Here is a 22,365-nt window from a genome sequence, read left to right as displayed (position 1 = left end):
TAACATCCAAGACATCTTCAAGGAGTGGTGCCTCTGTAAGGTGGCATCCATTATAAAGGACTCCCATCACCCAGGAGATGCCCTTTTCTCATTGTTACCATCAAAAAAAAGGTACAGAATGAGCGTGAAGGCACACAAAGCCATTCAGGAACAGCTTCTACCCCTCTGCCATCCATTTTCTAAATGGGCATTGAACACTACCTCACTTTTTTTTTATTATTTCTGTTTTTGTACTATTTCTAACTTAACTATTTAATATACATAGGTATATATACTTACTGTAATTGATTTTTTTTTCTATATTTATCATGTACAGCATTGTACTGCTGCCACTAAGTTAACAAATTTCACATCTTATGCTGGTGATATTAAACCTGCCTCTGATTCTGATTAGAAGGTCAGCACCTACTGTCACACACCCAAGTTGCATTGAGATAAGCATTTTTTCAGATTACTTGCTGGTAACAACTCCTATCACCCACGCTCACTTCTGCAAATCCATCTTCACAGGATATAGGGACTAAAGATTTTTTCTTTATGATTTTGGGAAAATATTTTCCGACTTCCAGCAAATTCAGTTTATGGACAGTTCTCAGGAACCCTTACACACCTAGGGACACATTCAAAGGAACTCTTTAGCTGAGTTTCCCAGTGTAACAGCTGCAAAATATATCATTCTGGCGTGTAAATAAGAGTGAAGGAGTATGCTTTGATTTTCTATATTAAATTAATCCCAAGTCAGCGTTCAAGGAATTCTGATAGCCTTTCTGTACAACTACAATTTCAAAAGAATGCTCTTGGGTAGTATGAGAGGAGATTTAAGCCTACACAATCATGATAAGGAATACACTCACCTGCTGTTTAAGACACCCAGAATCTCAAAGATGATGAGTTCAAACATAGTGCAGGAGAAAGCAAACATCACTGAGAAAACTATTTGGACAACATATTGTCGGACCTGCATCAAAAAAGGAAGAGGGTTCAAAGCAGAACACAGCACAGTGCAGATCCTTCAGCCTACAGTATTATGTCAAAGTTTTAGAGTCCTAGACATAGAACACCACAGCACAGAAACAGGCCCTTCGGCCCACCTAATCTATGCTGAACTACAAATCTGCCTAACACCATCGACCTGCACCCAGACTATAGCCCTCCGTACCCCTCCCATCCATGTATCTATCCAAATCTCTCTTCAGCATTGAAATCGATCCTGTATCCACCACTTCCACTGGCAGCTCGTTTCACAATCTTACCACCCTCTGCATGAAGTTCTCCCTCATGTTCCTCTAAGCATTTTACCTTTCACCCTTAACCCATGACCTTTAATCTAGTCTCACCCAACCTCAGCCTGCTTGCTTTACCCTGTCTACACTCCTCATAATTTTGTGTACATCTATCAAATACCTCCTCATTCTCCTATGCTCTAGGGATAAAGGTCCTCACCTATTCAACCTTTCCCTATAACTGAGGTCCTCAAGACATCTTTGTAAATTTTCTCTGCATTCTTTCAATCTTATTTATATCTTTCCTGTAGGTAGGTGACCATAACTGCACATAATACTTTAAATTAGGTGACCATAACTGCCCATAATTCTCTAAATTAGGTCTCACCAACATCTTATACAACTTCAACATAAAATCTCAACTCCTTTACTTGATACACTGATTAACAAAGGTCAATGTGCTAAAAGCTCTTTTTACGGCCCTATCTATCTATGCACTATTTTCACGGAATTATAGATCTGTATTCCCAGATCCCTTTGGTAGGGCCCTACCACTCACATGTAAGTCCTACCCTTTTTCCAGCTGATCCAGATCCCACTGCAAACTTTGATAGTCTTCCTCGCTCTCACTACACCTGCAAACGTGTAATCCACAATTTTGCTGATCCAGTTTACATTATCACCTAGATCACTGATATAGTTGACAAACAACAATGGTACTACCAACGATCCCTGTGGTGCAGGGACTAGTCACAGGCCTCTAGTCAAAAAGGCAGCCATCTATTACAATTCTCTGGTTTCTCCACAAAGCCAATATCTAATCCAATTTATTACCTCATCTTGAATGCCAAGTGACTGATCCAACATTACCTTGCGGTTCTTGCACTCAATCCCTGATTAATGAAGGCCATCACAGCGCCCTGTTGACTTGTGAGGCAATTTTGAGAGATCTATGAACATGGACCCCAAGATACCAAAGTTTCTCCACACTGCTAAGAATCCTTTTATTAACCTTGTACTCCTCCTTCAAGTTCAAACTTTCAAAATGTATCACTTCACATCTTTCCAGATAGAATTCTATCTGCCACTTCTCAACCAAGGTCTGCATCCTATCAATGTCCTGTTGTAACCTACAACAATGGTGTGCACTATCCACAAAGCTGCCAAGCTTTATGTCATCTGCAAACTTACTAATCCACCCTTCCATTTCCTCATCCAAGTCATTTACGAAAATCACAAAGAGCAGATGTCCCAGAATAGATCCCTGTGGAACACCACGGGTCACTGACCTCCAGGTAGCATACACTCTATATATCATCTTCCTCTGCTTTCTGAGGACAAACCAATTGTGAATCCACGTAGCCAGGTTTCCCTGGATCCCTTTCTTCCTGACTTGTCAAAAGCCTTACTAAAATCCACATACAAATTGTTTTGTCACTATTCTTTGAAGAATTCACTCAGGCTTGTGAGGCACAACCTGCCACTCACAAAGTGGCAATCCCTATTCAGACTCTGCTACCTGAAATCTGTAAAGGCTTTCTCTAAGAATTCTCTTCATTAATTTGCCCACCACTGATGTAAGGCTCACTGGTCACCGGCTTCAACCGGATCAACTCAATTAAATTGTATTTTTGTCTTTTTTTAAAATGTATTTTTTATATTTGCAAAACCCTGATGGATATGAATAACTTAAAAGTACTGCAGGTCTACCCCATCAGCAAGTTGCTTGTCTGCAGAGAAACTGAAGGAGCTGGACTTGGTGCAGACCGTGATGCTGCCTGCATCAGAGAGGCATCAGTGCATGAAGGAGGTGTGCAGTCTAGGAGTGAGAGATCATCTTAGTCGCTTTTCTTGTGATCACAAGATGCTATTGGACATTGGTGATTTGGAATGCTGCAAGTCCGATTCATTGGTTTATTAGCGAAAGGCGGGGCAGCTGGGTAACTTCGGTCATAGCGAGGACTAGGCCTCAGGCTACTGTATCATCTATTTGCAACCACTCATGAGAGGCGTCAAAATCAGGTGCTGCACCGGAATGGGTGCTGCTGTCCCATTGCTCACTTGGCAAAAGACAAGGTGCATTGTGTTCGACTGTAGACTGCGGCAACATTCATGGATTCAGGGACTTGGACTACTTCTTTTGTGTGACTGTATGTCACTGCTATTTTATGTGCTTGCTATTATCTGCCTTGTGCTTTGTGGGTGCTGTGTGTTGCACCTTGGCCCTGAGTAGCACTTTTTAATTTGGCCATATTAATGGTATTCACGTATGGCTGAATGGCAATTAAACTTGAACTTTTACTGTAATTCCTAGGAGCAGCCCTATTACCTTTCTTGCACTTGCATTACAAGCTACAATCATTAGGAAAGCTACAGCATCTGAAAAGCACCACTGAAAAAGACAGGAGAAACAAATATTCAGAGTAAATCAATGCAGTAGGTAAGAAGGAAAGTAGGTGTATCCAGGCTGCCCACTGTAATTTCTTTTGCATGGTATAAATGCAAAGCAAAAACCATTTGCCCATTGGTTATATATCAGCAATTATTCTCCACAGTTTCTTCTCTGACTTTCACCCGATCACTCATTTGACATGTGGCTGAGGTTTGCACCACTGTAGGCAAGTGGATTGTTATGCTGCTTCAGTGAGGTGTTAGAATCAACATATTGTTGAGGACTGAGTTCAGAACTAGGCTAAGCTGGGTAAGGAGGATAGTATCCTGGGTAAGGGCAACAGTGATGGTTGATTGATTATTGTCGTGATCACAAAGCCAAACATTTTGCTAACATAGAAAATCTGCATATATTTTACATACAATGAAATTATTTTTTTCAAACAAAGAATACAGAAAAATACAGGCCACAATACTTGTAAATATTTTTCTTAACTTCACAGCCTTAGTGTAGATATCATCCACACAAATATTTTATGCACTTTTTCCAGTGTTTTCTCTTTGCAATAGGAGATATGAAATTTCCCAATATTTCAAGAGTGTTCTAATCAAGGTGTACTGAGAAAATAAATATCCTTATACACCAGAAACCCCATACTCTATGTATTGGTTAAAAGGTAAATAGAAACTTTCATTATACACTTTGTTCTGTGTGGCCAAAATGGAAAGCAGAACCCAACATCACCTTGAGGTAGTCTACATGTGGCCTAACCAAGATACCTTATGTCCACAGAGGCGTGTTTATGGTGACAAATATTGTTCACAGTCCCTCATTGTTCTGCATTTCCTGACCAGAGACCAATAACATAATTTCTATATTTTTGATTTTTACTTCTCTACTGACTTTGAAAGGGCAACTTTAACATTCACCGCAAAACACCAAAGAAATTCAAAACTGTACAACTGAAGTATAGATAGATTATTTTGAGCAAAAGTATCAAGTAACAACCAATTCAGAAGAATCTTATGGCTGCAGAATTTACCTCATAGTCCTTGAATAACTGGCGCATGAAGAAAAGCCATCCGAAGCCAAAAAAAAGTACCTGGTAAAGTGATGCAGAAAGGGAGAAGATGTAGCGTCAAAATATATATACAAAAAGCAATCACTATATACACTTCACATTATTGAACATCAAAAGCAACACTCATTGGAATAGTAGGAGGGGTGACCAACGGCTTAGTCGATGGAGATAAATGAGGGCAGATGCTGGAATCTGAACAAAAACTAAACTGCTGGAAGAAAACAACTGCTGGAGGGCAAGCAGTTTCCGTGGAGATGACATTTCAGTTGAGACCTTTCTTTAGTCCCGAGAGCATACTGGGGAGGAAGGGCATAGCTGGTTTATAGAAGGGAGAGGGAGGGGTGAGACAGAAGCTGGTAGAGTATGAGAGGAGGGATAACAAGAGGAAGTTGTAGGTGGAACCTGATAAGGGGCAGATGATGGGCAGATGGAACCAGGTGGGAGAGGGTTACCAGTCAAGAAAATATTTTATTTTTGGAAGGTATAGGCCCTTCTACCTCTTTGACCCATGCTTTAATCCCCTGATTTAATCCTAGCCTGATCATAGGACAATTTACAATGACCAACTAACCTACCAACTTGTAGGTCTTTGGACTGTGGGAGGAAGCTAGAGCACCCAGGGGAAAGCTCTGTGGTCAGGGGGAGAATGTATACAGACAGAGGCAGAAATTGAACCCTAGTGGTTGGTACTGTAAAGTGTTGTACTAACCACTAAGCTACCGTGCCACCCCAATATGGGGGACGGGGGGGGGGGGTTGGTTTTGGAGCAGGTGAGATCGGGAGGGACGGAGGGAGAGATGGATACACAGATATGCACACACAATAAACCTAGGTGGATCAGCGAGAGAGGGAAAGGAACGCAGGGCAGTTGTCATCTGAAGTTGGAAAATTCAATTTATTGGAATATAGGCTACTCAACTGGAATACAAGATGCTGTTATTCAGGGTTGGGCCTCACTCTGGCAGTACAGAAGACTGAGGACAAACAGCTTGGTGTAGGAATAAGAAAGAGTGTTGAAATAACAGGCAACTGCTTAAGGTGGCTGTTATGGGCAGAGTGCAAGGGCTCTGTAAACCTGTCACCTATGCTTGGTCTCATCAATGTAGAGGCCACATCGCGAGCACCGAATGCATTGGACAAGGTTACAGGAGATGCACCTGAATCTCTACCTCATCTGAAAGGGCTGCTTAGGTCCCTAGATGGTGATGAGGGAGGAGGCGTAGCTTTGTCAATAAAGTAAACTTTAAGGAATACTGTGAAGGAAGGAGAGATACAACCCTAAAATTGAGTCAGAATATGGTTGGAGCTGGGGACTTGGGTGTGATTCATTTTGGGAGGGTGAAAAGAGACAGATCTGTCTGAAGGATAAACAAACAATGCCATCCTAGTGACCACATACCTAAAAGGCTTCTATTCTTTTAAACAGAATACCCCAACCCATAACCTAGATTTATACTCTTAACAAAAACAAGGCACTTCTTGGAAGCACTATTGACATTTGATCAATAGCTCTGGTCTGAATTATTGGCTTAAATGACAATGACAGAAAAAATGTTTGGGGAGGGAAATCTAGAGCTTTGGCAGCTGAAGGTATGGCTACTGATGCAGAATGAATCATAGAAATTATGGGTCAGAAGGAGGCCATTTGGCCCACTTTGGCCTCAATGACCAAAAGATGGAGAAGTTAATTCTACTCCCTGCCCCATTAAAATCCCCACAAACAGCAATGTGATAATCTGACTTAATGATGTGAATTAAGGGATAAGTACCGGTTGGGGATACTGATGACAACTCTGCAATTTTCTTCAAGTAGTGTCATGAGATTTCTAATGCTTCTTTCTTCTTAAGAGAACACAGGGAAATTGGTTTAACTTATTATTGGAGACATCTCTGACAGTGTGTCACTGTAGCTTCAAAATTCTAAAGTCAATCTGACAACCTTCGGAGTACAAGAGCTTGGCAATGCCAAGTCCAAAAAGAGAAGAAACATTACAAGACTCATCTAGTATAATCCCACCTCTCCACTCTTTTAGCCATGCAAGAGCTGCTGAAACTGCAGTTTGATCCATAGAATAACAACATCCTGCCTTTGTCTAGTAAATTTCAGGGAAATAGGCATCCACAAAAAAAGGTGGGGGTGGGGTGTGCGTGTGTGTGTGTGTGAGAGAGAGAGAGAGAGAGAGTGATCTTACAGTTTTATGAAATCAAGAGGGTCATAAATAATGTGAACAGTCACAGTCTCTTCCCCAGTGTAAGGGACTGGAGGGCAGAGGTTTAACGTGAGAGGGGAGAGATTTGAAGGCGACCTGAGAGGCACGTTTTTCTCTCAAGGGTCGTGGGTACATGAAACGAGCTGCCAAAAGATGTGGTAACGGCAGGCACAATTACAATGTTTAAAGACACGTGGACAGGAAAGCCAAAAGCAGATAAATGGTACTGGCTCAGGTGAACCTCTGCGCCGGTACAGACAGGTTTGCCAGGGGATTTCTGCACCTTGGACGGTGGAGGGAAGCTGTCTGCCCAAGGGAAGTAGGGCAGGGTGGAGATGGAGAGACAGCACAGGGCAGGCGGGCCGAGTAGCCTAGCCCTAGCGCTGTCAGTTTGTGTGAGGGGGAGTTCACTGACATGGGGTGTGGGTACGTCCGGGAGAGGATGGGGTGACGGGCACTTCACTGACCTGCGAAGAGAACATGATGACCGAGTCCACAACAAACGACATGGCGACAACCCGTTCCCACGTTCGTCATCACTCCGCGACGTTCTGACATCACGGGTTGCGCGGGCTCGCGGAAACCATGGCAACGGAGGAAATATGTTAAGAGTCAAGAGGAGGGAGGGTGAAATGGGAGTGGGGCTAGGGAGTGAGATGGATTGAGTGGAGAGCGGGAGTCGGAGGTGAGTTGAGATGGAAGGTGGGAGTGGGGTTTAAAGCAGGGATAGTGATCGTCACAGCGATGAAGATGCGGAGGGCGATGAACAAAGATTGGAGGGGGTTAGGGAGTAGGGAGGGAGGGATAGAGGTAGCGACAGAAGGGTTGAGGGATCGTGGGAGGAAGGGAGAGTGGGAGTGGACGGGTAAGGAGGGAGGAAGTGGTCGGAAGGGGAAAGAGGAGGGGAGAGACTGCGATGGATGAGGGGTAGAAGTAGAGACACATGGGGTGAGAGTGGAGAGGTTTCCTACACGATGGAATAGGAAGGGAGGCAACCAACAGGAGGGAGGAGTATTAGGGTGGGGGGAGGTGGTGCTGAGTCGAAAGAAGCACTAGTGCTGCCACACTGAGGAACAGAAGGAAGGTATTGTGACCCCACTTTGAAATACACTGTTGTTTTCCTTTTCTGATGCCTCGACATCCTGCTTGATGAATGGGGCTTAGGACTGGCCAGTCTGCTTGGTGTTTTTCCCGATGCAACTGTCTGGTCTAGTTTAGTTTTAATTTGCACCTTCTCCCTCTCATCACAAAATATGCAACTTAATACTTTATAATAAATTTCATTGGTATTTTACGTCTCTATTTTTAGTAAATCTCTATTCTCCCGAAGACTCGCTGTCCTTGTTATTTCTGAGTTTGTATCTCTGCAAATTTTGAAATTATATCCTGCACACCTGTTCAAGCTATTAATAGGTCAAAGTAATTATAACCTCCGCACCTTAGCATTATCTATCTTTCTGGCTCCGCTGGCTGCACTTTTGATTCCTGACCACCAGAGAGAAGTAGCAAGCTACACAACTGTTCCTTGTTTCATGGTACAGCTCCAGCTGGTGGAAGAAACTACCGGGTAGTTCTTTCGAGAGACTTGCTTTTGCACGTGCCATTCTTGATGAGGATGCTCAATTATTGACAAACTGATGCCAGAAATCTGCAGTACAGCAGAAGTCTGCTAATTAATCTATGGGGGTTCTGGTTATTTGCATCTGTTGTCCTAAGCAGTATGGCTAGAACTCGATAACCCTGCCATGGTGGACTTGGCGATATTTGTAATGCAACATTAATTTTTCTTTGCTATTTCATGGAAACTTTACACCTGATCAGCTAAAGAAAGTACCCACTGTTAACAGAAGAAAAGCATCGTCCTGTTTAGACACAGCAGGATCTTTCAAACAGTGTCACAGAACCAGATTTATTACCACTGACATACAGTATGTCGTGAAATTTCTTGTTTTGCGGCAGTAATAGAGTGCAAGATAAGAATTACTATCAGTTACTAGAAAAATGAAAAAAGAGGAATAATGAGGTAGTGTTCAGAAAATTGATGGTGGAGGGTAAGAAGCTGGTCCTAAAACATTGAGTGTGGGTCTTCAGACTCCAGCACCTCCTCCCTGATATTACTAATGAGAAGAGGGCACAACCTGGATGGCAGCCCTTAATGATAGATGCTACTTTCTTGATGCACCGCCTTCTGAAGATGTCCATGCCACTGGCATGCCTTCTTTGTGGTTGCTTCAATGTGTTGAGCCCAGGATAGATCCTTTGAGATGTTGATGCCCAGGAACTTGAATCTGTTCACTCTTTCCACTGCTGACCCCTCAATGAGGATTGGTGTATGTTCTCCCAACTTCCCGTTCCTGAAGTTCATGGTCAATTCTTTGGTCTTAGTAATGTTGAGTGCAAGGTTGTTGCAAAATTGCCCAAATATCTAATCTCTCTCCTGTACACCTCTTCCGCACCATCTGAGATTTTGCCTCCAACAGTCGTGTCACTGGCAAATTATAGATGGTGTTTGCCTAGCAACAAGTCATGAATGTAGAGAGTAGGGCAGTGGGCTGAGTACGCATCCTTGAGGTGCAATTATCAATGAGGAAGAGTGCTACTTCCAATCCACTCTGACTTAATCTCCCAATGAGGAAGTCAAGGATCCAGTTGCAGAATGAAGTTCAGAGGCCTAGGTTTTGAATCTTTTTGATCAGTACTGAGGGGATGATGGGCATTGAACACTTGAGTTGTAATTGACAAAAGGCAGCCTGATCTATGTATTACTGTTGTCTAGCTTCATCAAAGTTGAGTGGAGAGTCAGAGATTGCATCCACTGTTGATCTATTGTAGCGAGTTTGGGTCCTCATTCAGGCAAGAAATAATTTCAGGTATGACCAAAACACTTCATCACAGTAGATGTCAGTCTTAGCAGGCAATATCATTAAGATGGCTCACCTAGGTCTTCTTGGGCACCAGTATGACCAATGCCTTTTTGAAGCAGATGGGAAGCTCCAGCTGCAGCAGTAGAGATTGAAGATGCCCCTGAACATTCCAGCCAGTTGGTCAGCACAGGCTTCCAATATCATGCCAGGTACACTGAGTAGGTTACCTAGCAATCCATTCCCATCTGCCTGCATTTGGCCCTTAGCCCTCTAAACCTCTCCTTTCCATGTACTTATCTAGATGGCTTTTAAATTTTCCCACCTCACCCATTATTTCTGACAGCTCTTTCTAATATGCAACTCTCTTTGTGTGAAGAAGTTGCACCTGATGTCCCTTTTAACCTCTTGCCTCTGATCTTAAACCTATGCCCTCTTGTTTTTAATCCTCCCTTCCATGGAAAAATGACAGTACTTTCACACTGGCTATGCCCCTCTTATTCTCTATAACTCTACTTAACACCCATGTTCCAGGGAATAAAGTCCCAATCTACACAATTTTTCCTTATAACCCAGGCCCTCAAGTCCTGACAACATCCTGGCTGCCTTTCCTGTGAGTTCTTCAGTGAGAAAATGAAAATACTTCAGTCTCTTGAGCAACAAATTTAGACTGATTTTCCTGTTCTTCATTGGAAAAGCACCTTGAATAGTAACCTACTTTCCAAATGTTGGACATTGATAAATGTCTTGTAGAAAAGGGACTGCCATTGACAATGCAATTCTCACTCAGTGTGGACTTGCTGTGTCCCCTGAAAGCTTCTGGAGTGTCTTTGGCTCAGGAAAGTCTGAAAGGTATCTACTGAACCAAAATTTGATTTAAAGGGAGCTCTGTATGAGCAGTCAGTACTGCTTTCTGCTTGTTTGAGTTTGAGCTGCGATGAGAAGCTTTGTCGTTCAACTTAGGAATGTGATGTTAGCCAATCAGGAGATTGGAATTGGGAGAAGGTCCTGGAGAACACTGAGCTGAAAGTCTTTGTTGGCAGGAGCTGGGAGAAGACAGGAGGAACGATGGCTAAGGATTCTGTCCCTGTTGCAGAAGGTGCTTTGTGCAGACGAATGGCTTCAAGGAGGAAGGGCCAACGCTCCAGTGGGAGATCCATTTGTTCAAGATGGATTTCGAGCGACATTCTGAAGATTCTGTGCTTTCACGCAGACCAAGGGTCAAGTGCGTGAGTGACAGACAAGTTCAGGATGAGCTCCAACTTAAGTGCACACTTGACTATTTAAAAGTAATGGGCCCTTCTTGTTTTTTTTCTTTCGTTTCATAACTTTAACATTCTTAAATATATTTCTTTATAATTGTATGCAATTTCTTGTCAGGCAGGGGCAGTAAATCACAGAGCATTCTCACAAACCAGGGTTCAGTGGGTGAGACATCCCAACCCCACAGATTTGGCTGAACCAAAGTTGTATACAAAGTTGTACAAAGCCTGAGAAAGGTGGGCTTCTTGCTGCAGAGTCTAGTGGCTGTTAGCAAAGGGCTAATGTTCTGATTTTCCAGAGATGCCCAGATATTACAACCCAAAAAGGGATTTGTTCTCCAGTGAGTTGAGTTAATTCTTCACTTCCCGGCACCTTCTAGTCCAAGGGTTCCCAATCATTTTTATGCCCATGGACCAATACCATAAAGTAAGGGGTCCACGAATCCCAGGTTGGAAATCCCTGTTCTAGTTTTTGCTTCATATTGGTATTGCAGAGTTTACTTTGGAAGAATCTACAGCAGAAGAAGAATGAATAGTCTATAGGGGGAGGTGAAGAAGGTTGAGAGAACATAAAACAGCAGTGTAGAAGGCTACACAAGTGAATCTGCAGATGCTGGAAATAAATAAAAACACAAAATGCTGGCAGAACTCAGCAGGCCAGACAGCATCTATGGGAGGAGGTAGTGACAACGTTTCGGGCTGTTTCAGCCTGCTGTCTGGCCTGCTGAGTTCTGCCAACATTTTGTGTTTTTATGTAGAAGGCTAGTTTGAATACCTGTACATGTGCTGTAGATTTGATTTAATTGTTGAAAAAAGCACTATGTTTGATATATCATTTGAAGGAAGAGAAGATGGACTGGTTTGTTTACTCCATATGTAGTTATGATCTTTACTGTAAGCCCCCAAGAGTTTACAAACATTATTGGAGGTGAATTGTATTTAATTTAGATACAGTAAATAACTGTGCTTAAAGTTTCTTGTGTTAACATCTCGAAGTATCTGTCCTGGGCCCCCAACACATTGATGCAACCATGAACAAGCCATGCCAGTGGTTCCACTTCATTTGAAGTTTGAGGCAATGTACTAGTGTATTTTTGAATAATAATAATAATAATTATTATAATAAAAAGATTTGAAAAGAAGTTTGAGGTGATTTGGTATGTCACCAAAGACTTGCAAATTTCTACTGATGTATGGTGGAGAGCATCCTGACTGCTTGTACCACTGCCTGGTATGAAGGCTCTAATGTCCAGAATCGCAAGAAACTGCACATGGTCGTAGACCCAGTCACTTCCATCATGGGCATAACCCTCCCCACCATCAAGAGGTGGTGCCTCATGAAGGCAGCATCCATCATTAAAGATCCTCACCATCTGGGCCAAGCCTTCTTCATGTTACTACCATAAGTGAGGAGGTACAGAAGCCTGGAGCCCACACTCAATGTTTTACAAACAACTTAGGTGTATAAGATGATGAGAGGCATTGATCGTGTGGATAGTCAGAGGCTTTTACCAGGGCTGAAATGGCTGCCACAAGAGGGCACAGGTTTAAGGTGCTGGGGAATAGGTACAGAGGAGATGTCAGGGGTAATATTTTTACGCAGAGAGTGGTGAGTGCGTGGAATGGGCTACCGGCAACTGTGGTGGAGGCGGATACGATAGGTTCTTTTAAGAGACTTTTGGATAGGTTCATGGAGCTTAGAAAAATGGGTGAGCCTGGTAATTTCTAAGGTAGGGACATGTTCGGAACAACTTTGTGGGCCGAAGGGCCTGCATTGCACTGTTGGTTTTCTATGTTTCTAACTTCTTCCCCACCACCATCAGATTTCTGAATGATGCATGAACCCATGAATAAAATATTGTTATTTGCCTTTTGCACTACTTATTTTTTCAGGTCTTCCACTGTACTGCTGTTGCAAAATGACAAATTTCATGTCAGTGGTAATAAAACGGCTACTTATTCTAACGCTATTAGTTTATAGTTACTTAAATTCTTCACCTTTCCTTAAAACAGAAATATCCTATTTGTCCCACCTAGTCCATGCTGCCTTCCAGAACAATCCCTTTTCCTCACTAATTTTCCCTATAACCAGTTCTCTGCATATTGCCTCAATCCCTCCCGCCCCACCCTCTGCCCCAGATCTACCATATTTACTAGGACAACCACCAAACAACCCACAACGAAAAGGCTGTTATAAGTCATAAACACAAGAGATTCTGCAGATGCTGGAAATCTTGAGCATCACACAGAAAATACTGGGGGAACTAGGCAAGTTAGGCTGTGTACATACATCTACTGATGCCTCTGGACACACCTTCAGCGATGTTCCTGGAATCATCGGGTGTTTCAGGTCTTTCAACATCATACACCCTCCTCCAGGTGAACCAGCTGGGGCTGATCAGACCCCAGCTTGTGTCCAGATGGCTAGCTACTTATGACTCCATGGCTCCCCTCTCTTGAGCCACAGCCATCTTGAGGCCTTCTCTGCCGCATCGGTGGTACTGCGGATGGCTCTCCTCTTCCTCTCTCCCTTGATGCCCAAATTGCTGATGGCTCTGGCTAAGGAACGGGCTGCGAATCCCCTACATCCAACCTCCACTGGGAGACACCTCGCTCTCCATCCAGCCTGCTGACAGTTGCTGACCAGTCCTGTGTACTTGGAGAGCTTCCTTTCAAAGGCCCCTTTCAAGCGTTCTTCCCATGGGACTGTCAACTCCAGCAGCACCACTTGCTTGGTAGACTCAGACACAAGGACAATGTCTGGTCACAGGACGGTGGCTGTGATATGGTTGGGGAACTTCAGCTGCCTTTCAAGCATAGGCAGCATCTATGAAGGGGAATAAACAGTCAAAGTCAGGACGTTAAGAGTCAGCTGAATTTAGACTCTGGAAAGAATCAACTGGGATGTGGAAGGATTTCAGAGCATCTGGAGGAAACCCATGTGGTCGCTAGGTGAAAATGCAAATTCCACACAGGCAATACCCGAGGTCAGGATCGAACCTAGGTTGTTGGTGCTGCGAGGTAGCAGTTCTACCAGCTGTGTTACACAGCATTTGTCTATCACAATGATAATTTATTCAAATACTGCCACCTATGTGTGCACTATCTCCATTACAAGCCAGACTGATCAGACAAATCATCCAACAAGTTACCATGTGATTAATACAGCTGCAGTGTCAATGTTGGTGTATTTGTCTGCGAGTTAGAAAGCTGAGAGATCAAATCCAGCTCTGGAGGCTTTACTTTTCAATCCAGGATGACAGATCCCTTCAGCAGGAAGGGTTGTATCATCGGAGGTGCCATGTTTCAGTGAGGCATTGAACCAATGTTTTATCTACTCTTTCAACAGAGTTGAACAATTTCATGGCACGATTTTGAAGAACGGGAGTTTTTCCCCTGATGAGCTGGAGGTAAGATTTATTTCTGATTAAGCATCACCAAAACATATTATGGATACTTTTCACAAAACCATTGTAGGATCTTGATATTTGCAAACTGCCTGCCATGTTTTCTGTACAGTGATATAGTCATAGAAAAGTACAGCACAGAAACATGCCCCTCAGCCCATCTAGTCCATACTGAACTATTTAAGCTGCCTACTCCCATTGACCTGTACACGGACCATAGCCCTGCCACCCTTGTACCTATCCAAACTTCTCTTAAAAGTTGAAATCGAGCTCACGTGCACCACTTGTGCTAGCAGCTCGCCCCACACTCTCACAACCCTCTTGAGAGAAGAAGTTCCTCCTCATGTTCCCCTTAAACTTTTCACCTTTCACTCTATGACCCTAACTGTGCTTCAAAAAGAACATTTGCATTTACAAAGCAATTTGGAATATTCTAAGTTTGTGAACTTTTTTTCTTTTATTCACACATTAATGCATTGCTGCAATGTTTGTAATTATAAAAGCTCTGCATGTACTTATGATATGAAAAATGCAAGTTTAAAATCCCTGTTATCATGGTGTATCTGACTCAGAAGCAAATGGGCTTTAAGATACCAATGTGTAGATATAGATGTATTATTCAGGTTACAGAGTAACTCACAGAGTTTCTCCTTAATTCACACAAGCAGTATAAATACCTCAGGGGGATTACTGAATGCAAACTTGTCTGTACTTCCAGAGGAGCCTGCTTCCTGTAACTCAGTATTTCCATATCACTTTCTAGCTGTTCGAAACACAGCTTAGTCAAGCTCCCAGTTCTTCGTGACATTAAGGAAATATTTCTTTGAAGTCCCCTTTGATGTGAAGTATATTAATCTGTGACGTCATTGCACTTGAGATCACTGCTCCGTGTTGAATAAGCGTGCTTTTGATCTGCCTCAAAACACAAACACACACACACACACACACACACACACACACACACACACACACACACACACCTCTAATAACAACGAATTGTTAAATCTCAAGGGCAATGCTAACAAGATATTCTGATGTTTGAATAATCACTGAATTGTCTCCATCACCACTCAGCCAAAATGTAAACTCAGTCTAAAATCTCACAACATGAGTTCATTTATGCTTGGTAATATTTTACTTCTTTTTACACTCAGTGGCCGCTTTATTAGGTACCTCCTGTACCTTCGTGGTCTTCGCTGCTGTAGCCTTCAAGGTTCAACGAGTTGTGCATTCAGAGATGCTCTTCTGTGCACCATTGTTGTAACGTGTGGCTATTTGAGTTACTGTCACCTTCCTGTCAGCTTGAGTCAGTCTGGTCATTCTCCTCTGACTTCTCTCATTAACGAGGCATTTTTGCCCATAGAACTGCCACTCATTGGTTGTGTTTTGTTTTTTTGCACCATTCTCTGCAAATTCCAGAGACTGTTGTGCGTGAAAATCCCAGGAGATCAGCAGTTTCTGAGATACTCAAACCACCCCGTCTGCCACCAGTCATTCCACAGTCAAAATCACTTACGTAACATTTCTTTCCCTTTCTGATATTTGGTCTGAACAGCCACCGAATGTCATGACCATGCCTGCAGGTTTTCATGCACTAAATTGCTGTGACGATTGGGCGCATTAGCTATTTGCATTAACAAGCAGGTGTACCACTGGGTGTATGTCACCTTTGGTTCTTTCTTTTATATTTGCAGGTTAATTTGCAGTGGTGGCCTGTGATTGCACTATTATGGGAATAGAATGGTGAAATGGGATGGTGTGCCTTTTCCAAGGATTTGGAGTTGCTTAGTGCCTCAGTAAGGCTCGATGCATTATTTATCATTTATTCCCCAGCACCAGTTAGCAAGTACAAACTGTTACTTCTAAAATACTGAATGGAATTATGCAATTTGGCCCAGTTTCCAAATGTTTTTGCTTTCACTGTGGACTGAAGATGTTTTGACTGCTTCATAGTTCCATACAACATACAAGGATCCATCTGCCCAATGAGTCTATAGTGGTACTCAGAGTGTTACAATTGCCCTGCTATTTCTACTTCAGTCTAATTTTCCCCACATTCCCTTGCACCCTTCCCATATTCTGATACTTAACTGCACCTAAGGAGCAATTTACAGCAGCCACTTTATCTACCAGCCTACACATCTGTGTGATGTGGGGGAATCCAGAGCACACAAGGTGAACCCACGCAGTCACTGGGGAACATGGAACCTCCATACAGACACCATCATGAGGCAGACACTTTAATAAAGCCGGCCACAGTGGAGACAGGAGGTTAATGTTTCAGGTCAATCTGTTCCAGTCAGGGACAAGTAGGTAGAGAAAGAAGGATCAAAAAGAGAGGGGTCTATAATCTAGTGGAAGTCAAGGGAAATTATCAGATATATAATGGGACAGGTAGAGAGACAAATGAAAGTTCTAGAGGCAAATGACAACAAAGACTCTAAGATTCAAAATACATTTTTTATCAAATAATGTATAAATTATGCAACCTTAAGATTTGTTTGCTTACAGGCAGCCGCAAAGCAAGAAATCCAGAAGAACCCAATTAAAGAGAAAAAATAAAAGACCAACACCCAATGCAAAAGCAAGGAGAAAAAACATAAATCGTACAAACAATTGAAGCAAACAACAACATTCCAAATACCTCAATTGTTTTCTTTCAGGATTCTAGCATCTGTGGTATTTTACCTATGATTTTATTAAGAACAAATCCTTATATTTACAAATGTTTCCTTCACGCAGGAAACATTCATCAAAGTTTCACAGAAATATTATCAGCTAAAGTTTTAGAATGAGACAAGTAAGATTGTTTAGCAATATAATAATATCAATAAATATCAAATCACAGATGTCATAGAGCACTGACCTGAAACATTCACTCTGTTTCTCTCTTCACAGATGCTGACTGACCTGCTAAAGGTTTGCAGCATTTTTGGTTTTTAGTTTAGATTTCCAGCATCTATAGTTGTGTGATTTTTTTTTTCCAGACAATAATCTCATAACAATGGCTTGGTTTTCAAGTTAGCAAAGCATAGTTTCAAAGCAACTTAACTGAAAGGATATGGGTTACTTTTAGTCTACCATAAGTGCTCTACTCTCTCTATACCCATGACTGTGTGGTTAAGCATAGCTCAAATACCATCTATAAATTTGCTGATGATACAACCATTGTTGGTAAAATCTTAGATGGTGATGAGAGGGCACACAGGAGCGAGATATGCCAACTAGTGGAGTGGTGCCACAGCAACAACCTGGCACTCAACATCAATAAGACGAAAGAGCTGATTGTGGACTTCAAGAAGGGTAAGATGAAGGAACACATACCAATCCTTATAGAGGGATCAGAAATGGAGAGAGTGAGCGGTTTCAAATTCCTGGGTTTAAGATCTCTGAGGAACCAACCTTGCCCCAACATATTGATGCAGTTATAAAGAAGGCAAGACAATGATCTAGGCATTTGAAGAGATTTGGTATGTCAACAAATACACTACAAACTTCTAAAGATGTATGGGGGGGGGGGGGGGCTACTGCACAGGACTGACAAAAGCTGCAGAGGGTTGTAAATTTAGATGGCTCCATCTTGGATACTAGCTTACAAAGTACCCAGAACATCTTCAAGGATCAGTGTCTCAGAAAGGCAACATCCATTATTAAGGACCTCCAGCACCCAGGGCATGCCCTTTTCTCACTGTTACCATCAGGTAGGAGGTACAGAAGCCTGAAGGCACATACTCAGCGATTCAGAAACAGCTTCTTCCCCTCTGCCATCCAATTCCTAAATGGACATTGATCCCATGAACAGTACCTCATTTTAAAAATATATTATTTCTGATTTTTGCGTGACTTTTAATCTATTCAATATACATATAATATAATTGATTTATTTTTTTTCTTCTATATTATGTTTTGCATTGAACTGCTGCTGCTAAGTTAACAAATTTCACAACACACACCGGTGATAATAAACCTGATTCTGATTCAGGAGCCAATCCTATCTGATTCAATAACATTGCTGGACTCATGGCCCTGCTTTCACATGTAATCTCTATCATATTCAGGTTTGCCTGTTCTCAACTGGAACCTGTTGATAAAATTCCTGTTCAAACACAAGAGATTCTGCAGATGCTGGAAATCCAGAGCAACAGGCACAAAATGCTGGGGGTATCCAGCAAGTCAGGCAGCATCTGTGGAGGAGAATGAGCAGTTGAGTTTCAGGCTGAGATCCTTCACTAGGACTGGAAAGCAAGGGAGCAAAGCCAGAATAAGAAAGTGGAGGGAGCTAGCAGGTGAGAGGAGAGACCAGGGGAGGGGGGAAGGTGGATGAAGTAAGAAGCTGGGTGTGGATATGTGGAAGTGGTAAAGGGCTGAAGAAGTAAAGGACTTTCCTCTTCCCCTTTCTTCCATGATCCACTGTCCTCTCCCATTAAATTCCTTCTCCATCCTTTTAACTCTCCCATCTATCAGCTCCCAACTTGTCACATCACCACCCTGCCTTCCCCACCCACCTATCTACCCCCTCACCTGGTTTCACTTGTCACATGCCAGCTTGTACTTCTTCCCCTCCCCTCCCCACCTTATTCTGGATTCTGCTCCCTTCCTTTCCAGCTCTGACAAAGGGTTTTGACCTAAACTGTCAATTGTTTATTTCCCTCTGTACCTGACCTCCTGAAGTCTCTTTTGCATTTTGTCCATGTTGCTCAAAATTTCTGCTTATATATTTTTCTCAATGGACATAGAAACAAAGAGTAAATCAGAATCAGAATCAGGTTTAATATCACTGGCATATGTTGTGAAATTTGTTGTTTTGTGGCAGCAACAATTGCAATACATAATATTTTGAAAAATTATATATTACAATAGGAAATATATGTATAAATTTAAATTAAGTAAGTAGTGCAAAAAGGGAGCAAAAAATAAAGGAAAAGAAATAGTGAGGTGGTGTACATGGGTTCATTGACCATTCAGAAATCTGATGGTGGCGGGGAAGAAGTGTTGAGTATACGCCTTCAGGCTCACACTTGATGGTAGCAATGAGAAGAGAACGTGTCCTGGGTGATGGGGTCCTTAATGAGACATCATCTTTTGAAAGTGTCTTTGATGCTGGGGAGCTGCAGTGTTGTAGAAACGGATTTAAAATAGAATTCTTTTTAGAAGGAATTGGATGCAAATGAAGGAAACAATGTGAGGTTTGGGAAAGAAGCAGAAGAGAATCAGAATCAGGTTTATTGTCACTGACTTAGATGACATGAAATTTATCTTATGGCAGCACAGTGCAAAGGCATAAAATTACTATAAATTACAAAAATAGATAAATAGTGCAAAAATCTGAATAATGAGATAGTGTTCATAGATTCATGGACCGTTCAGAAATCTGATGGCAGAGGGGAAGAAGCTGTTTCAGAATTGTAGATTGTGTGTCTGCAGGCTCCTGTACCTCCTCCCTGACAGTAGTAATGAAAAGAGGACATATCCCAGATGGTGAGGAGAGTGGGACTAATTGGATTAGTGAGACTTCTTTGAGGAGCGGACAATGGTCTAAACAGCCTCTTTTCATGCTTTGAGTAAAAGAGCATCTCTAAATACTTCCAAATAATTAATTAATGTGTTAAGTCCCAATTAAATCAATAAATCTCAAATAACAGGTGACAAAGGGTATGACCTGAAACATTCACTCTTTCATCTACAGATGCTGCCTGACCTGCTCTTTCTCTGATGGAAGTCTGGAAATTAAATATCTAGGCTGAACTTAATTACCTTGTATTTTTAGAATTTCGTCTTTCCTCAAGAGTGTTAAGCTGCATGTGATGCACCTGGTGATAATTTGGTCCTCTGTACAATGTGACAGGGCATTTTTGCCACTGAATCTTTAAACTTGTTTCATAAATCTACTAATCTTTGTTTTTTTTTCCAACCTTGTGTTAATGATGGAATGTTCCAGTGGAGGATACTGATTAGGTCACATGTGAGGCTGTATGTGAAGGTGTTACTGTTCTCAGCAATGTAACACCACCCTAATCCTACTTTAGCAACGCAACACTATAGGTCATCTCTTGTACTACCGAGAAACTGCAGAATGCTGTGTGCACAGCTCAGCTTCTCTTCCTTGGAATCTGTCTACATTTATTGCTGCCCCAGTAAAGCAGCCAGTACAATAAAAGACCCCCTGGACCATATACGTTCTCTCTTCTCCCCTAACCTATTGGGCAGGAGATACAAAAGCTTGAAGTCACATACCACCAGGCTTAAGGACAGCTTCTATCCACTAGTACAATAAGACCTCACAATCTATGTTGTTATAGCCTTGCATTTTATTTATCTACTTGCACTGTACTTTCTCCGTAACACTTTATTCTGTATTTTGTTATTGTTTTCCCTTGTACTACCTCAATGTACTAATATGATGAAATGATCTGTGTGAATGGAATGTAAAGCAAAGTTTTTCACTGTACCTCAGTGCATGAAACAAAATTATCTGCTATACCATGGACTTGTCTCTGATTGCTTTATTTTGCACTAATAACTATTTTCTAAATGGGGGAGAAGATCCAAAAATCTGAGATGCAAGGGGAGTTGGGAGTCCTTGTGCAGAACACCCTGAAGGTTAACTTGCAGATTGAGTCAGTGGTGAGGAAGGCAAATGCAATGTTAGCATTCATTTCAAGAGGTCTAAAGCACAAGAGCAGGGATGTGATGCTTGGACTTTAAAAGGGACTGCTGAGGCCTCATCTTGAGTATTGTGAACAGTTTTGGGCTCCTCATCTAAGAAAAGATGTGCTGGCATTGGAGAGGGTTCAGGAGAGGTTCACAGGGATGATTTTGGGAATGAAAGGGTTATCATACGAGGAACATTTGTTAGCTTTGGATGTATACTCGCTGGAATTTAGAAGGATGAAGAGGGATCTCACTGAAATGTTTTGAATGTTGAAAAGCCTAGACAGATTAGATCTGGAAAGGATGTTTCCCATGGTAGGGGAGTCTTGGACAAGAGGGCATGGCCTCAGGATAGAGGGGTGGCCATTTAAAACAGAGATGCAGAGAAATTTCCTTAGCCAGATCGTGGTGAATTTGTGGAATTTATTACCATAGGCAGCTGTGGAGGCCAGGTCATTGGGTGTATTTAAGGCAAAGCTTGATAGATTCTTGATTGGACACGGCATCAAAGGTTACGGGGAGAAGGCCAGAGAGTGGAGCCAAGGAGGGGAAAAACAGATCAGTCATGATTGAATGGTGGAACAGACTCAATGGGCCAAATGTCCTAATTCTGCTCCCATGTCTTATAGTCTTATAGAGACTTTTTTTCATTGTCTTGTATCATTTATCCATAATTTATATTCTGTGTGTTATCTGAACTCTGTGCCTGTGATGCTGCTGAAAGCAAGTTTTTCTTTGTACCTGCATTTCACTGTACTTGCACACGTGACAATAAATGCAACTCGTTAGGGAAGTTAACAGCAAGTTTCTCTTATCATTTTCTCTTTTACTTATCATCTATACCACAATAATGCCCAAATCAATTAATATCAAACTTCAGGACAGTCTGCTTATGATCAATTTACATTTGTTTCTACGTACAATATTTACATTTTTAACCGTTCCACCATTAATTACCCTTAAGTCCTTTCACCTCCTTAATTTCTCAGTGACAAGCTAAGATCATTTACTTTAATAAGACAGTAATAAATTGTTATTGCCTTTATTAAATCATTAATTTCCACTGAATACCACAGGAGGAGGCTATTCAGAGCCCAGGGCAGGTTTGGCCATTCATTAAATTCATAGCTGATTTGCATGTGAATACCCTTTTCCTCTGCCTTTATACTTTTAGTTTGTCTGCGTCCACAGCAGCACAGTTCATAGAACAGCTGCCTCACAGTACTAGTGACCCATATTCAATCCCAACTGCATGGAGTTTTGCATGTCATCAGTAAA

At 42.0% G+C, this 22,365-nt stretch overlaps 1 protein-coding gene and 1 long non-coding RNA gene across 3 annotated transcripts in view; one reads left to right on the top strand and one right to left on the bottom strand.

The window, feature by feature from the left end:
* The window catches only part of LOC140716222 (Golgi pH regulator), a 63,305-nt gene extending 55,831 nt beyond the window's left edge, over window positions 1-7,474 (bottom strand). For both annotated transcript variants that reach the window (XM_073028846.1, XM_073028848.1), the window contains exons 1-3: window positions 7,374-7,474; window positions 4,658-4,717; window positions 855-958 (exon numbers count right to left, since the gene is read on the bottom strand). In XM_073028846.1, coding sequence (XP_072884947.1) covers window positions 855-958; window positions 4,658-4,717; window positions 7,374-7,415 — 206 coding nt within the window. In that variant the 5' untranslated portion in view covers window positions 7,416-7,474. The remainder of the gene's footprint in view (window positions 1-854; window positions 959-4,657; window positions 4,718-7,373) is intronic.
* A 59-nt stretch (window positions 7,475-7,533) lies between these two features.
* LOC140716204 (uncharacterized) lies at window positions 7,534-21,885 on the top strand. Its single transcript, XR_012096267.1, has 3 exons — window positions 7,534-7,591; window positions 14,379-14,439; window positions 16,948-21,885. It is a non-coding gene; the product is annotated as an uncharacterized lncRNA (long non-coding RNA).
* The last annotated feature ends 480 nt before the right edge of the window (window positions 21,886-22,365 follow it).

Source organism: Hemitrygon akajei, chromosome 2 (assembly GCF_048418815.1).
Source record: "Hemitrygon akajei chromosome 2, sHemAka1.3, whole genome shotgun sequence".
NCBI lineage: Eukaryota > Metazoa > Chordata > Chondrichthyes > Myliobatiformes > Dasyatidae > Hemitrygon > Hemitrygon akajei.
This window is presented reverse-complemented; position numbering and strand designations above follow the sequence as displayed.